Below are 18,763 nucleotides of genomic sequence, written 5' to 3' on the forward strand. Positions count from 1 at the left end.
GACTGCTTACTTCATACATTACTAAACATATTCCCATTAATAGTAAGTACCTTTTCCTTATCATATGTATATGAAAAACATTCTAAACATTAGAATTGAACAAAAATTATGTTCAATGTAATTGAAGTTTCTGGACCCCTAAGCCAGAATAACAACAATAGAAAGTAAAAGATACTTCTTTCTCTGATTTGCTAAATGTTCTGACCAATACACCTAAACTTTTTAAGCTAGCACCCTAAATATCCATTTGATCAAATATTTGCCTTTTCAGAGATGTTCCCTCCAAATCATTTTAAACTGTCTTCTGTAACACGGTATAAACTACAGAATTTTCTCATTTGAAATACTCTGTATTTATTGCTCAAGGTAAAAGTACTCCCCTCTTCATGATTATTCTCTTTCTCTGAATTTAAATCATTTGCAAAATAAAATTTGCAAATTTAATAAAGGTTATTTAATGCTAAAATATCCATATTTGATGACATATTCCACTTGCTTCTTTGCTTGTCAAGGGAATTCTACTCCCACAGGTATTCCAACAGGATCCTACACTTCACTTATATACCTATCTGATAGGCAGCCTTAAGTTTGCCTTTAAAAGGAAAAAGTCAGGATCCCTGGGGGGCGCAGCGGTTTGGCGCCTGCCTTTGGCCCAGGGCGCGATCCTGGAGACCCAGGATCGAGTCCCATGTCGGGCTCCCAGTGCATGGAGCCTGCTTCTCCCTCTGCCTGTGTCTTTGCCCCTCTCTCTCTCTCTCTCTCTCTCTGTGTGTGTGTGTGACTATCATAAATAAATAAAAATAAATAAATAAATAAATAAATAAATAAATAAATAAATAAATAAAAAAGGAAAAGGTCATGCTACTTTACTTTCAGATCATACTTCTTAGAGCTAAATAACTTAACGTAAATCTAAATATTGCAGATTATATCACAAATTCAGAAAGTTTAATGATTCCCAACTTGAACCTCTCCAACTGCCTTTCAAGTCTGTGAAATTTCCATTCTGTGAACCCTCATTTTACTCCTTTGCAAAACTTGTATTGTTTAAGAAAGGTGCATTGCTACTAAAGAAAACAATTTTCTGCACCACTACAAGCTATTGAAAGGAATAAGACGTGTTTCTAACACTGTTTTTTGTGCATCCAGCTGAATCAATGATTTTATTCTCTTGTATTCAATCAAATGCAATCATTAAACAAAGGTTTAGGTTACACAACATACTCTCATTAGCTGCCAATTTTTATAAAGTATATAAAATGTAGGGTCTTAGTAAGAGGTCCCTAACCTCCTGGCATCAGCATCTCTGGGAATTTTAAGAAATGTACATCCCCAGGCCTCACCCATATATATGAAATAAGAACATGTGGGGATGCAGCCAATGAATCTGTATTTTCAATGCAAATTATTCCAATACTTTCTAAAGCTGGAGAACCACAGCACTGGACTTTTAGAAAAGGGATTTACTGAAGGCCAACTTTGTCTCACACAGCAATTACATATACTCAAAAGCGGAATTTCATTCCAACCATATATATGCTTGCAAATGAACTATTCATATAGTTTTAGAATCCTACAATGCAGTAAAGAATACCAGAAGGCAAACTTGATAAATATTTCTGGTTTTAACCAAAATAATTTTACTCACCAGTATGGTCAGGTTCCGATGAAGGCTCTCTCCCTGGCTTGTCAAGGGTCACATTCTTGCTTTGTTCTCAGATGGCCTTTCCTAGGTTCAAGCACATGGAGAGAGTGAGATATCAGCTCTGTGGTGTCCCAAGGGTTCCATATTCATGACCTCTCTAACCCTAATTACTTTCCAGATATCATCAGATTAGGGGTTGGTCCTTCTACGTACAGATTTTGGGTGGACAAACAGTCCATAACACAGCAAAAATCTATTTCAGAGGAAGTGTGAGAAAGAAATTAATAGGAAACTCACAGCTGTGTTATCGTCATCATTGCTGGTTAATATTCCCATAGTTTGGACTCCTGGCATATTGGCTTTTCAGATCTCACATAAAGGAATTTACAATATGTGCATAAATACTTTTGTGAACTAGCATTATTTCAGAAATTCTTAATCCTCTTAAATTGAAAATCCCTTTAAAATACAAATAAGCACTCCCCAAATTATAAATTTATAAAAATTGAAATTTTTCTTTGGACCAGCATTAATATAAACCAGGTATGTAAAAGATATTAAAGATATAGCAATAATCCTAGCACCTCTATTGTATTAGAAGAAACACAGGTTAAAAGTTATTCCAGCTGTCTTGGCAGTCAGTGTAAGCATGGTCATTTTTAGTACATTTTGTTATGAACATTCATACAAATGCTAAATGGCACTATCTTGAGGAAAAAAATTCTGAAACATGTAATGGTATGACATGGAGTAAGACACCAAGAAGACTTATAGGCGTTGGTATCAGTCATATCATTTCAATTGAGGAAGGCAAAGTAGGATTTGAAAATATATACTCGTTATGTGTATAGTATAGAGCAGTGGCTCTTAAACTTCTTGGTCTGAGGACCCCAAAGAGTTTTTTTCTTTATGTCTATCAATATTACTCTATTTGAAATTAAGACAAATAATTGTTAATGTTTCTAATTAATTCATTTAAAAATAAAAACCTATTATATGTTAATATAACCTGTATTTTATGAAAAATAACTATACTTTCCAAATTAAAAAATTAGTGAAGAGTGGCACTGTTTTACATTTAATTCAGATCTCTAGTATCTGGAATAATAGAAGATTCTCTTTTTGCAGTTTTTTGTTTTGGTTGAAATACATGAAAAAAAATTTAACCCCTCACAGATATATAGTAAAAACAGGAATGCTTCATTTCCTGTTCAGATAATAATACTATACCAAAACTGAACAAGTGGCAGTTATTTAAAGGTTAATTGTAATGTGGAATTTGAAACCATATCAATGAATTTTTCCTTCTGTTACATTTCCCCCTGGTTATTTAGAAGTCTGTTGTTTAACTTCCACACATTTGTGAACTTAGATTTATTCGGGCTTGCTTTATGGTCTATTATATGGGTCTCCCTGGAGAATGTTTGATGTGCGCTTGACAAGTATATGCATTCTGCCAGAGGTGGGTGCGGTGTTCTAAACATATCTGGTAGGTCTAATTGATTTATAGCATTGTCATCTATTTCCTTGTTGATTTTCTGCCTCATTGTTCTATACGTTAATGAAACTGGTATATAATAATTATAACAGTATCCAACCATTGTTGTTATTTCTTTCTTCCATCAATTCTTCATGTATTGTAGAACTCTGTTTTTAGGTGCATTTATAATTGTTGCAGCTTGATGGATTGACACTTTTAACATTACAAAATGTCCTTTTTGTCTCTAGTAACAATTTTTGTCTTAAAGTTAATGTAACAATTTTTGTCTGACGTTAGTATGGCCACTCCAGCTCTTATTTGGTTACTATTTTAACGGTATATCTTTTCCATGCTTTTACTTTCAACCTATTTGTTGTCTTTGAATTTAAAGCATGTCTTTTGTAGACAGCATTTGGTTGAATCATATTGTTCTATCCATTCTGCTAATTTCTGCCTTGTGATAGCAGGGTTTTAATCCATTTACATTTAATATAACTTGATAAAGGAGGATTTATGTCTGTTATTTTTTTCTGTATGTCTTATGTCTTATGTCTTTTTTCTTTCCTCTGTTGCACCATTACTGCTTTCTTTTATGTTACATGTTTTCTAGGATATGATTTCAATTCCTTTGCTTCTTACACTCTTTTTAAAAGTTACTTTCTGGGCAGCCCAGGTAGCTCAGCGGTTTAGCGCCACCTTCAGCCGGCATGATCCTGGAGACCCGGGATCGAGTCCCACATTGGGCTCTCTGTATGGAGCCTGCTTCTGTGTTGTGTCTCTGCCTCCCTCTCTCTCTGTGTCTCTCATGAATGAATAAATAAAATCTTTAAAAAGAAAATTATTTTCTTAGAGGTTTCTCTCAGAATTACTTTTTTTTTTAAATTTATTTTTGATAGTCACAGAGAGAGAGAGAGAGAGAGAGAGAGAGAGAGAGAGGCAGAGACATAGGCAGAGGGAGAAGCAGGCTGCATGCACTGGGAGCCCGACATAGGATTCGATCCTGGGTCTCCAGGATTGCGCCCTGGGCCAAAGGCAGGCGCCAAACCGCTGCGCCACCCAGGGATCCCTCAGAATTACTTTCTATCTTAGAAACAATCTAGTTCATATTAATACCAACTTAATGTCAATAACATAAAAAAAAACTTTACTCCAATATTCCTCCCTCAGTTTATACCCCCCTTTTGCATTTCTATTGTCATACAAATTACATCTTCATGCATTATGATCCTGACAACATGTTCTCTTAATTGATTTATGCAATTATATAAGATTAGAAAGAAGGAAAAAAGCCACACAAAAAAATACATTTATGCCATCTAGTATATTTACTTGGAGTTACCTTTACTAGTACTTCTTGTGTGGATTTGAGTTTCTGTCTAATGGACTTTCAGTTCAGCCAGAAAAACTCCCTTTAGTATTTTCTGTTAGGTGTGTTAATAACTAATTCTCTCAGTTTTTACCTCACAATGTGTTAATTTCCCTTTCATTCTTGAAGGATATTTTTTGCTGAATTTTAAACTTCTTGGCTGACAGTCTTTTTTCTTTCACATTTGGAATATATCATCCTACTGTCTTCTGGCCTCCTTGGTTTCTCATGAAAAATCAGCTGTTATTTTATTGAGATTCCCTTGTATATGATGGGTTATCTCTTGCTGAATTTAAAATTCTTTGACTTTTATCAGTTTGACTAGGATGCATCCTAGTGTAGATCTCTTCAAGTTCATCCTATTTGGAGTTTGTTGAGCTTTTGGATGTGTAGATTAGTGTGTTTAATTTAGGCAGTTTCATGCATCACATTCTTTTTTGCCAGTTTCTCTCTCTCCTCTAGTTTGGAACCCCTATTATTGTTGGTATTCTTGGTGGTGCTTCAATATGTCACTGAGGGTTCTGTTCTTTTATTTTTTTTTTTTTTAATGTTCCTTCCTCATTTTTCTTTCTCTACCTCAGACTGGATAGTCTGAATTGACATAGCTTCAAGTTTGATTCTTTTTTCTGCCAATTTAAATCTGTTATTGAGCCTCCCTAGTGATTTTTCATTTCAGTTATTGTACTCTAGAATTTGTGTAATTCTATCTCTTTATTGATACTCTTTTGGCAAAACACTGTTTTCGTAGCTCTGTTCAGCTCTTTAGACATGACTTCCTTAGTTCTTTGAATGTATTTATAAGAGCTGATTTAAAATCTCTGCCTAGTAAGTCAAATATCTAGGCTTCCTTGGGGACCATTTCTTTTGGCTGCTTCTTTTTTTTTCCCTATTTATGAACCAAACTTTCCTGTTTGTACATAATTTTTCGTTAAAAGAATTTTTTATAATAATAATGTGTAAAAAAAAAAATAATGTGTTAATCTTGGAATTCTCTCCTCTAGGCTTGTTGTTGTTGCTGTTTGTTGTTGTGTTGTTAATGCTGTTTTTTCAGTGATTTTCCTGGATTAATACTCTAAAGTCTCTATTCTCTATTGTGCGTAGCCATTGAAGTCCCTACTCAAGTTAGCCTCATGGTCAGATATGATTGCATAGATGTTTCCTTAATGAGACATTAGAGATTAGGGTCTTTTCAGGTCTTTTGTGTGGAAACAGTGTTGCACATGTGTATGGCCTTCCAAATCTCCAGGAATGTGTCAGAGTTTTTCAAAGCTCATCTTTGAACATCTCGTTCACATTTTTCTTTTAAAATTTGTTCAATTTCTCACTAGCCCAAACTGATATAAAGAATTGCTAATGATTGTTTTTAACAAATGTTCCAGTTTGATAAGGCTGTCCATACAGAATAAGCTCTCAGTCTTGCCAAATAAAGATAAATACGGAGTATAGAGCTTGTCAGGAAGCTGCCAAACACATCAAATAGTGACAGTTCTCTGGGGATGAGGCTTTGGGGAGCTCCCAACCTGTTCTGCCAGCCCATCCACTAGCTGCTAGGCTTTACATTTTCACAGCTAACCTACTTGCACAGCTCTTGGTTGTCAAGACTGTTTCAAGGCTAGGGAAAGGATTATAGGAATAGGGCAAATTAAAACACAGCAAAGTACACTATTCTTACTGATATTCAGTTCTTTTCTTGAAGAGATACTCTCAGATTCTTGCCTTTGGTTGATGTCCAGAGTCCTGAAAAAGTTTATTTTGACAAGATTTTTGCCAGTATTGTCTGATTTTTATGAAGGAGATTTTTGAGGTCCTTACTGTACCATTCTAGAAATGATTCTTCCCTACTCTATTACTTTAAAATCCAATGGTCTATCCTATACTTTGAATGTTCTTTTATTCATGCATGGCTTAGTAACATGCATTGGTCATCTGGAAAATACTGGTTTACCGAATTATGCAGATCTTCCCAATATTAACATACTTCATTATACAGTTTTTTTAAATCATACTTGTTAATATCACCAAAAAAGTTTTTAGTTTGTCAGGCTCACAGTCTTACAAGTCCTCTAAAGTTCCAATTTTCATTTAGAAGCTGAAATTTTATCATTAGCCACAAATACTATCAATCATTTTCCTAAAAGTGATAAACCCACTTTATTTTCAAGAAAATGTTGGCTAAATTGAAAAGCCAAGTCTGAATAACCATAGTTTTAGTGCCACTGCTGACTACCCATGCTTTTTACAGTAGTATTTTGGGACCCCCAAGGGTCCTTGCACCACACTCTTGAGAACTACTGTGTGGAAGAATCAAATCTGGATTTCTAGACATTGTCTTTAAATATCCAAGTGACTGGTCCATGGTGAGAAGTGAACTTTAGCTTTAAGACTCATAATCAAGACAGGCTGGCAACTTATTTTTTAAATGAATATAGGGCAAGAGAGAAAAACTTGCCTAAATAAATCTGTAAAATAAGATAAAGTTGATAATAGTATGAAATTCTTCAAGTGTGAAATACAAAAAAATAGTCAAGAATACATTTGGGAAAGTTCACTGAAAACACTGCTTATAGTTCACGATACCAATCGTCTAGTACATAGACTAGATTGTGGATAATAAAGTAAATTTGAGGTTGTAACACAGTGATAAATGTAGCCTCATAAATATTACTTCAAGCTTCACTGGAATCAAACCAGTTTAAAGTATGAAAGGTCATACCCTATTCCAAAGAAACAAACCTAGGAGGGATGAAATAATTTATATTAAGAACTGTATACCACATTAGCAATGTTTGTTGCTAAGCATGTGAAGCAACATTTAGCTAGTAGGAGTATAAACTGGTATTACCACTTAAGAAAAAAATTAGCACTACTTGTGTGAGCACCTGGTGTTGTATGGAACAATGTGTGTTATACACGGCATGTTAACTAACTGGAATTTAAATTAAACTTAATAATAATAATGAAATTGCTACCTTTCAACATGGGGGAAAAGAAAAAAAAAGGAACAACTGAATATATTTTTAAAGAGTATTTAGGGGATCCCTGGGTGGCTCAATGGTTTAGCGCCTGCCGTTGGTCCAGGGTGTGATCCTGGAGTCCCGGGATTGACTCCCACATCGGGCTCACTGCATGGAGCCTGCTTCTCCCTCTGCCTCTCTCTCTCTCTCTCTCTCTCTCTCTCAGTGTCTCTCATGAATAAATAAATAAAATCTTTAAAAAAAAAAAGAGTATTTAGAGCCTCAGATCCCCTGGTTGCCTCAGCTAGGTAGATGACTCCCATGTCGATTCTCACCCCAGCAGAAGTCTGGGGTTTTATTCCCTGGAAAGGTAGCTGAACTACAGAACCAGAGACCTAGCCTGATGCAAGTCCTAACCCTAATACCTAACCTCTAACCCCTAAACCTAACCCTATGTGGAAGTCTCTGAACTGCAAGACATCAGGAACATACCCTAACCCTGGCCCTAACTCTAACCCTATATTGGAGGTGGAGGGGAGTTGGTATGGGGTGTGTGTGTGTGTGTGTGTGTGTGTGTGTGTGTGTATTATAAGGAATGTTACTCTGCCATTAAAAAAACATAATCTTGCCATTTGCAATGACATGGATAGAGCTAGAGAGTATTATGGTAAGAGAAATAAGTGAGTCAGAAAAAGACAAATACCATGATTTCATATGTGGAACTTAAAAATAAAACAAAGGAGCAGAGGGTGGGGAAGAGAATGAGAAAGGCAAACCAAGAATCAGACTCTTAACTGCAGAGAACAAACTGATAGTGGCCAGACGGGAGGTGGATCAAGGGATAGGTGAAATAGGTGATGGGGAATTAAGGAGTATACTTGTGATAAGCACTAGGTGATGTATGGAAGTGTTGAGTTACTATATTGTACACTGAAAACTAATACTACACTGTATGTTAACTAACTGGAATTTAAATAAAAACTTTTTAAAAATTGACACTATGTAGTACACTTAAAGATGCATGAATATATCCTTTGACTTTACAGTTCTACCTCTGGGTACGTAACTCCCAGAGGATGCTTATTAATGCTAATAAACATTAGCACTTGTGTGCATTAAGATGCCATGTTTATCATGGCAAAAAAAAATGTATTTTTTGTGTCAGTCAAAAGAATGAAAAATATTTATGCTATAATCATACAATAGCATACTCTGTAGCAATGAAAACCAACTATACAGGGCAGCCCTGGTGGTGCAGCGGTTTAGCACCGCCTGCAGCCCAGAGCGTGATCCTGGAGACCCTGGATCGAGTCCCAAGTCGGGCTCTCTGCATGGAGCCTGCTTCTCCCTCTGCCTGTGTCTCTGCCTCTCTCTCTCTCTCTCTGCATCTCTATGAATAAATATATAATCTTTAAAAAATTAAAAAAAAAAGAAAATCAACTATACAGCTTCATACTTAATCATGGATGTGTCTCAAAAAATCTATTTTAAAAAGCAAGTTATAGGGCAGCCTGGGTGGCTCAGCAGTTTAGCACCACCTCCAGCCCAGGGTGTGATCCTGGAGACCCAGGATCAAGTCCCGCATCGGGCTCCCTGAATGGAGGCTGCTTCTCCCTCTGTGTTTCTCCCTTCTGTGCCTCTGCCTTTCTCTCCCTCTCTCTCCCTCACTCTCTCTCTCTCTCTCGAATAAAAAAATAAAATCTTTGAATTTGAAAAAATACAAGCAAGTCATAGAAAGATACATACAGTATGGTTTCATTTACATAAAAGTTAAAATAGGCATTACCAAATATGTTTTAGCATATTTGCATAAATGACAAAACTATAAAGGAAAAAAGGAATAATTTTATGAAGAAGATAATTCCACAGCGTAACTCCTATGTAATTTATCTGTGGTTTGCTTTAAAACTATGCATATCTAAAGATCAATGTTCTCTCTTGCCCATCTACAAAATAGGGATATAGATAAAGAACCTTGGTAATTCTTTCACTGAAGTAGTATGTTGTACAAAATATAATAATCTTTTTTCTACATAAAAATACTTCATTGATAAATTTTTGTTATGAATTTGTGTGATATTCTTCATGAATCTTTATTCAGTTATATCTTAAGAGTAATTCCATTCTTAGAACAATATGTTTTGGGACGCCTGGGTGGCTCAGCAGTTGAGTGTCTGCCTTTGACTCAGGGTGTGATCCCAGAATCTGGGACCAAGTCCCACATCGGGTTCCTGCGAAGAGCCTGCTTCTCTCTCTGCCTATGTCTCTGCCTCTCTCTGTGTGTCTCTCATGAATAAATATATAAAACTTTAAAAAAAAAAAAAAAAAAAACAGGGCAATCCCGGGTGGCTCAGCGGTTTAGCGCAGCCTTCAGCCCAGGCCCTGATCCTGAGGGCCAGGATCAAGTCCCGTGTCAGACTCCCTACATGGAGCCTGCTTTTCCCTCTGCCTGTGTCTCTACCTCTCTCTCTCTCTCTTTCTCTCTCTCTTTCTGTGTCTCTCATGAATAAATAAATAAAATCTTGAAAAAAAAAAAGAACAATATATCTTATCATGGTCACTGAAAGCCAATGGACTTCTAATGTTCTTAAAACATCAATCAAGTAATTATTATATCAATGAAATTAATTTAATTTCTTGCCTTTCATCCTGGAGGAAAATCATTTCTAACACATCATTAGACTATCTACATGTCTTTGTAACTTTTCCCTACTTCACCGGGGAGAACAGTAGAATTTTTAATTCTGTGAAGTGTTCAAAGAATTTTTTGAGCATTTTATGATATGTTACTTGTTACTTGTTACGATACCCATTGCAGACAATGGTCTTTATACCCTATTTAATTAGTCTTGATATCTAAAGAGAATAAGTCATTGCATCAAGGTATGAGGAAAGTTCCAGAAATAAGGAACAATATATAAATTGGAGACAAACTTCACCATTGTAACTAGACTCTGCTAATTATGTTTTCCTTACCTGGAAAATAATGTATTCTCTAAGTCTAGGGCAAGAGAATAAATGTGATGGAGCTACTCATTGATATTTTTCATTCTATTATAATTGTTATGGGTAGATTTTATTCATTTTGATATTTACAGGGAAAATATAAACTATGCCTATCCATCCCAGAAGGGAAAAGCAATGCTAGAATCAACAGAAATGTCATAAATAGGGATCCCTGGGTGGCGCAGCGGTTTGGCGCCTGCCTTTGGCCCAGGGCGCGATCCTGGAGACCCGGGATCGAATCCCACGTCGGGCTCCCGGTGCATGGAGCCTGCTTCTCCCTCTGCCTGTGTCCCTGCCTCTCTCTCTCTCTGTATGTGGCTATCATAAAAAAAAAAAAAAAAAAAAAATGTCATAAATAAAACTCGAGTTCCATTTTGGGTAGAACCAAAAGTAGTAAAGAAAAATTGTGCTTAAAATATTTATATAATAAAGAAGATTAATAGTAGATCTTAGAAATATATAATAAGATTAATGAACTATATAAATGCAACTATCAAGTCATTTAAAATGTTTACCATTTAAAGCTAATTATATACATTTAAAGTGTTTCTACTAACAGGTTTTCTCTTGAATAGTTAACAGGTTTTTCTATTTATGGAAATGTTCTCTAGTAACTGCCATCTATTAACAATTATATATAAGAATGTTTTACTTTATTTGTAATAGATTTGCCTAAAATTTCAAATAATTCACTTACATTCCTAGTCTTAACTATTCCTTTTTCATTGCAGCCCTTTGGAGTAAATCAGCCTGGACCTTACATCATGTATACAACTGTGGATGCAAATGGATATCTGAAAAATGGTTCAGGTAAGACTAGATAAAATATCCGTAGTGCACAAAAACACCTTTAATCAATATATTGTCATGGATGACAAAAATTATCATCATGTTTTCACATGCTTTATAAAATCTTCACTTTTTCTGTTATAGTCTTTTGCACATCAGTAGATTACAAAACGGTCCTCATGGCAAATATATTAACATTCATTCCTCATATATCCCTATTGTGATATAGCCAAATCATTATCCTGTGTTTCAGTTGAAGTAACAGAAAGATTGGGAGAAATTACCAGAGTTATCTTGAGCAAAGTGCGAAGTGGTAAAGTAGTTAACAAAGCTATTCTTAGAAGAAATAAAAATTAGGAATCCAATCTACAACCTAGACAAATTCTAGTTTTTTCATACATGAAACAGTAGCTTAAATGTTACATAGAGGTTTTTTAATAAATGATTATAAAGAAAAACTTGTAGTTATTATATATTTGAATAAATAATAAAAGGAAATGCAATCAAAACAAAAAAGAAATAAGACTAAACAAAGGATGCCTGCTTTTGATAGATGATAGCTGACTGAAATGCGGTCCAAGTCACAGTAAATACAACTGTTCTAATTTCAATTCTTTAAGTAAGAAAACGAACCCTAACATATTAATAGGCTTCTCTGAGACTCTTAGAGTCCTAACCATGAAGAAATATAAGCAAAATTGCTGTTACTCCTCCATTTTTATGCACAAAAGAAAGAATTCATTATAGGCCATTCTTGTTTTATATAATACCTTACATAAATCAAATATACCACAGTGAGTTTCCTTTTTAGCTATTTGTACACATGTAAGACTCAATCATAATACTGCTTCAGCACAGAAACATTCCATAAAACAAAAGCAGTTTAATTAAATTCAAGGAGAAATTGACAAACACAACTAAAATCAAATACTTTAATATACCATTGTTAGTCAAGGAAACTTAAATAAGGTTATATAGACAATTTGAACAATTTATTTATGTTTTAATTCATATACATATCAAACAACAAAAAAGTTCTGGGACTGGCTGGTTTTATCTTGTATCAATTAATTACTTTTGAATTTTAGATATAGATAATTTCAGTGCTAGGTAAGGTGTTCCAGACAGGAGAAGAAAGATGAAGTTACTTATTTAATGAAGTAAGCATAACTTAGGCAAGGCCAGCATACCTAAAACCAAAAGCTTAGCTCACTGGTCAATTATTAATGAAAAACGCTATCTAAAATACTAATAATTTTGGGCATGTGGGTGGCTCAGATGATTAAGCGTCTAACTTTGGCTCAGGTCATGATCCCAGGGTCCTGGGACCAAGTCCTGCATCGGCTCCCTGCTTGGCAGGGAGCTTGCTTCTCCCTCTGTTGCTCCCTCTGTTTGTGCTCACTCGCTCTCTCTGACAAATAAATCAAATCTTATTAAAAAAAATTAAATTAAAATATTAACAATTTTAATTCATCTGTATTTTGAAAGAATTGCTTACTTAGCATCAAATTGGTGATTATCTCAGAATACACTGATGGTTTAAAATGGGGGGAAAAATAAAATAAAATGGGGAAAAATCTCTTCATTATCATAACAATAGGTCAAAAAATTTTAAAGACCCATCTTCCTCTCTTTTTTCATACAATGATATATTTTGCAAATTTTTCCATGTCAGTTTATATAGGTAATTTATTTGGGGATCGTTTTGTATATTGATATAATAATTACTCTAGACATGCTGCTGGGTTTTTTTTTCAATATAACAATATAACAGTAAAGATCTTTATACATATATTTTTATGCATTTAAATAATTCTTAATCCATGGGAAAAAAGCTAGAAGGATGTTCATCAAATTGTTAACATTTGGGACACCTGGGTGGCTCAGCAGTTGAGCCTCTGCCTTTGGCTCAGGGCGTGATCCCAGAGTCCTGGGATCGAGTCCCACATCGGGCTCCCTGCACAGAGCCTGCTTCTCCCTCTGCCTGTGTCTCTGCCTCTCTTTCTCTCTCGTAAATAAATAAATTTAAAAAAAAAAAGTTTGCAAATTATTCAGCTGTTCAACTATTAGAAATCCTATCTGTGCAAATGTAAATGAGTCAGAGTCATATACTAGAAGAATCCAAAGGAAGAAAACCACAAATTGTAGGGTCAACAAAACAAAAGATTTGCCTCCTGAAATTCTATTCTCAAACTGATTTCTAGTACAGTATTACAGTCAATACAGATTCTAATACCAAGGGAAAAAACACATAATAGTTTTAGAAACAGAAAGTGGGAGAAGGAATATAATTCATCTCTTCTGTGGTCTTTGCTAGCAAATGTTTTGCCATTCCACAAGTTGTTGGAAAGGAATTTGATCAAAATCTCATTCATGGACAGCCCCTGTGGCGCAGCGGTTTCCCCGCCTGCAGCCCAGGGAGTGATCTGGAGACCCTGGATCGCATCCCACATCGGGCTTCCTGCATGGAGCCTGCTTCTCCCTCTGCCTGTGTCTCTGCATCTCTCTCGCTCTCTCTGAATGAATAAATAAATAAATCTTTAAAAAAAAATCTCATTCATTACTCAGTAATACCATTGATGTATTCCTTTCTCATTGCCTCAGCTATTTTTTTTTTTTTTTAAGATTTTATTTACTCATGAGAGAGAGAGAAAGGCAGAAACATAGGCAGAGGGAGAAGCGAGCTCCCTGTGGGAAGCCCAATGAGGACTCAATCCCAGGACCCTGGGATCACACCCTAAGCCAAAGCCAGACACTCAACCACTGAGCCACCCAGATGCCCCTCATTGCCTCAGTCTTACTTAAGAACTTGACCATTTTCATTACCCATGTTTTCCTCCACCTCAGTTGTGCATAGTATAAACCACAGAAAGCTACTATGTACTGCAATAAAGGTTGAAATTCACAAATATATTATATACACAATGCCCATAATATAGGCAACAGTACACATTAAACTCAATGAAACAAAATTCTTGACATGATTTTCTTATGCATGCTTAAATAAAACATTGCCAATGCAAGGCATTATTTACTATAAGTTGAGTCTAAAATTATAATACAGTACCATTTGAAAAACACTAGATTCTGCATCTCCTTAATTTTTCACCATTTCTTAAATTCATTAGAAATACAGTATCAGGTAAAATCAACTAAGGGAACTTAAAGACGAAATGATCCGACTTAATTACAAATAGAGCAATTTACTCATAGGTATTTGCTTCCTTACACTAGCTCCATCTGACACAAATTCTAAATTGTTATTCTGTCGTGTGCTTTTTCTGTTATTAACCTGGACTTTCTAGACCATGAAAACAATAGGAGAATTAGAGGCTACAAAAAAACAAATATGTGATAAAGAACAATAATTAGATTGTCCCTGCTTAACATAATACCTCATAGCTCCCCATACTACTCCCACAAAGACCTAAGTCATGGATTCGTATTTTCTCATCTTTCCATAATCTCTGACATTACTCACTGCAAATTTAGATTACACTTATCTGAACAGTTTGTTCTCAATAACATCAGAGATTAACTTCTATAGAATGTTGAAATCTCTTAAGAAATCTTATAGAAATTCATCTTTCTAAAGCAGAAGTCTTTTTATATCCCTAAATACCTTCCTACTGCCTGAGAATCAAGGACTTCCATAACTGAACCTTAAATTACCTACCAGCCTTCTCTTTCCCCTATCCCCTTTATGTATCCTACACATATTCAGCTTGGTGTCCAGTATATAGCTTTTTCCACTTCTAATATCAATGCCTTTGTTCGCTCTTTCAGTCTTCACCTCTTCTCCATATTTTAGACACTGTCCCATCAGACTTTCACTAACCCTACTTCAAAAACTGGAAATAAACTTTCTTCCCACCAAATGTCAGTAGAACTTTATTGTATACCTCTCTTATGATACCTACCACACTCTACCTTGTAGCAATAGTTATATCTCTTGTTTTATCTCCTTGAAACAACAGACTCATTGAGGACTGGTTCTTTATCTAGTTTTTGTCTTTATGTACTTTGTCCATCCTAGGACACCCAAGTGTTGATTGAAATGATTACTAAGACCAGTAATAAGGATTTCTATTTCTTTAAAAAAAAAAAAAAAAAAAGAATCAAGACAAAAAAGCCTAACCAAAAGTAGATCATGGTGACAGTTCATAACTGGTTGTAAACAGATTTCTTAATCTAATATAAAGTAGTATAAACTTCATAATAACTGAATTAAAAATAATAAGTCTGTGGATGTTTATTATTATAAAGCCCCTGCTTTGTGCTGGGCACTTTTGTAGACTCACTGCATGTTATCTCATTGAATTTCACAATACCCTTGAATGGCAGCTCTTATTCTACACCAGAAGATACTAAGGCTCTGAAAGCTCAAGTAATTTAGCTATGTCAGTCAGCTATTAACTGTAGACCTGAACTTAAACTCAAGAACACTCTCTAACTACAAAACCTACACATTCTTTTTTTTTTAAGTTTATTTATATAATCTCTACACCAACATGAGGCTCAAACTCAAAACCCTGAGATCAAGAGCCTTTGTGCTATTCCAACTGAGCCAGCCAGGCACCCCTAAAACCTATACATTCTTAATAGTACTACCCTATGTTTAAATGTCATCTTTAAATGCCCTATGTTTAAAAAGCTTAGGGTATCCTAAAAAGAGGAAATTATTCCTAACAATTCTTGTTTCATTTCTATTTAAAACATGGTACCTGTGTAAAGTGAAATGATGACTAAACTTAACAAATTGTTGTTTTAAAATTTTTCTTTTTTATTCCTTTAGGTTTAAGACTTTTGTACTTAATGATTTTTTTTTTTTTTTTTTTTTTTTTGGTAGTGATTTCAAAAACAGCATTTGGATAATGGGTACATCCCTTGGCTTTCTGGGAGGTTGCTGATCCCCTTTCTTTATTCTCTAGTTGAGTGATAGGAAAAGATTCTACTGACCCAGTGGTTCTAACACACGGTATTTGTTCCTGAGGGACATCGTCATTCTCTTTTTTTGTCCTTAGGACTTGAGGGTACTCCTAAGTAATAATAATAGCCAACAGTGATCAGTACTTACTCTGGTCAGGCACTGTGCAGAGTATTGTATGTACATGGATGTCCTCATTTATAATATTAGGTGTAAAATTTCCTGTCAGCTGTACATATTGCATAAAGTTTTTGAAATTTAAATACATGAGGATTTAAAAAGCACTCTACTATTATAATAGTACATATAATGATACATAAAGCAGAGGAAATTTCTTAGTAAAGCAAGGAAAAATTATGATCCTGGTATTCTACTCTTGCATTTCTTTTTTCCATGATTTAATGAACATAGATTTCCATTTTCCTGAGATATTCAGAAGAAAATAATAGATATACCCTAAAACTTCTAGTCTAACATTCTTCATTTAAGACCAAAGAAATTACATTTTGAACAGTTAAGACTACAATTAAATTGAAGTATTTTAATTAAGTAATTAAAATGTATGAACAGATTATTTTATTAAATGTATCATTTTGACTATATTACTTTTGGTATCCTTAAATATTTTTTTTAAGATTTCATTTATTCATGAGAGATACAGAGAGAGAGAGAGAGAGGCAGAAACACAGGCAGAGGAAAAGTAGGCTCCATGCAGGGAGCCCAATGTGGGACTCAATCCTGGGACCCCAGGATCACGCCCTGGGCCGAAGGCACACATGCAACCGCTGAGCCATCCAAGCATCCTGGTATTCTTAAATCTTTTCCATTTAAGCAGAAATACTTTTAAAAGTTTTCCAGTAATACATAGTAAGGGCAGTTTTATTGTACAAAGTAGAAATAACAGTTTAGTTATATTCGAACTTTAGAAACATAACACTCACTCATGGGCTGAACACTAAGAACCAAATAGTATGCCCTGCCAAATGTTTTTATGTGGCTATTGTTATTCCTTTATAATAAAGTAGGTAAGGGGAAGTGCTTATTCTTTAATCAATAAATAGTTTAGAATTTCTTTTTGTGGCACCTGAATAATTTAATAGATGAGATGGAATGGGTGTTCATTATTAAAGGTTAAATTATCTTTTTCACTTCAGAAGGTATCATTTAATACACTCAAGTACTTTCAGGAAGGAGACGCTTATGGTCTTAAGGACTTTTTAGAATTGAAAACAGAAAGAAAATCATTCCATAACATTGGCAGATTCAGGCTTAGTTCTCAGATTCAAGAATGAAATATTAAGAACAAAAAAGGATACAGATTCAAACATTGTAATGATTTTTTTGTAATGTCTGGTATTGCTTCACAAGCTAATTGATATTCTTTAATGTTCTTCTAGCATTAATTCTTCTCACACTCTACCCTGTGAGTGAGTACTTATTTCAAAGGCTGTTATGCAGTTGCAACTATTAAATGAAATATAATAGGAAAGCACTTAGATACAGGTATTGCCCCAGGCAGAAATCTTAAATCATGTGGCAGTACTCAACAACAGAAACAAAAACAATTCAAAAATGGACTAAAACTAGTATAGATAATTCTCAAAAAAAGATATACCAATGATTAGTATAATACATGAAAAAGGAGCACCTGAGTAGCTCAGTCGGTTAAGCATACAACTCTTGGTTTCAGCTCAGGTCATGAGATTGAGCCCCACATCAGGCTTCCTGCTCAGTGCAGAGTCTGCTTGAGATTCTCTCTTTCTTTCCCTCTGTTTCCCCACCCCCCGATTCAAACACGCACTCTGTCTCAGATAAATATTTTTTTAAAAATACATGAAAAAATGTTCAGTATCACTAATCACTACAGAAAAAAAATAAAAACCACAATGAGATTCTAACTCACACTTAGTGGGATGGCTACTAACTAGTTAAAAAAAAAAAGTAACAAGTGTTTTCAAGGATACAGAGAAATTAGAACCCTGTATACTACTGATGTACTATAGGCTGAACATTTATATTCCCCCCAAACTCCTAAATTGAATTCCTGATGTCCAACGTATTAGAAGGTGGAGCCTCTGGAACATGATTAACTCATGAGGGCAGAGTCTTCATGAATGGGATTTGTGCCCTTTATAAAAAAGGCCCTGGAGAGTTCCCTCCCCCCTTCCCTCTATGTGAGGACACAGCAAGAAAGCTCTGGCCTAAACCAGGAAGCAGTATCTCACCAGAACACAACATCTCACTCTCAACCATGTCGTGATTTGCATGATAAATTCTTGGTCACCTTCTCCATGGAGTAAACTTTGTGGAAGTGTGGTCCCTCCTCCTTGCCTGGTGCCTTAGTCATATAACCTCCAAAGGGGTGCTACAGATTCCAGGGCTACTAATAACCCTCACAAGAAACTTCTTGTCTTTTGTGCCTCCAAAAATGTTTTACTTGTGTCTTCCTGAACTTGAAGGGGGAAAATGGGCTTAAGGTCTGTCAATGGGCTTGAGAAAGAATTTTGTATTAACATTGCTGCACATCTGCATTAAATACTGTGATAAAACCCTTTCTTTACAATATTTAAAATAAAAAAAAAAAAACTTCTTAATC

General features: G+C 35.1%; 1 protein-coding gene and 1 long non-coding RNA gene across 50 annotated transcripts in view; one reads left to right on the top strand and one right to left on the bottom strand.

The window, feature by feature from the left end:
* ITFG1 (integrin alpha FG-GAP repeat containing 1) overlaps window positions 1-18,763 on the top strand; it is a 291,906-nt gene that overhangs the window by 238,156 nt on the left and 34,987 nt on the right. For all 3 annotated transcript variants that reach the window (XM_077898547.1, XM_077898546.1, XM_077898545.1), the window contains exon 14: window positions 11,183-11,261. In XM_077898547.1, the coding sequence (XP_077754673.1) occupies window positions 11,183-11,261 (79 nt within the window). The remainder of the gene's footprint in view (window positions 1-11,182; window positions 11,262-18,763) is intronic.
* The window catches only part of LOC144314452 (uncharacterized), a 97,981-nt gene that overhangs the window by 8,346 nt on the left and 70,872 nt on the right, over window positions 1-18,763 (bottom strand). For 36 of the 47 annotated variants that reach the window (XR_013380340.1, XR_013380355.1, XR_013380360.1 and 33 more), the window contains one exon: window positions 1,649-1,729. This is a non-coding gene — a long non-coding RNA (uncharacterized LOC144314452). Of the gene's footprint in view, window positions 1-1,648; window positions 1,730-6,163; window positions 6,229-16,317; window positions 16,397-18,763 lie in introns of all 47 variants that reach the window. The other 11 variants (XR_013380338.1, XR_013380332.1, XR_013380331.1 and 8 more) reach the window with 2 other exon arrangements.

Source organism: Canis aureus, chromosome 5, assembly GCF_053574225.1.
Source record: "Canis aureus isolate CA01 chromosome 5, VMU_Caureus_v.1.0, whole genome shotgun sequence".
Lineage (NCBI taxonomy): Eukaryota > Metazoa > Chordata > Mammalia > Carnivora > Canidae > Canis > Canis aureus.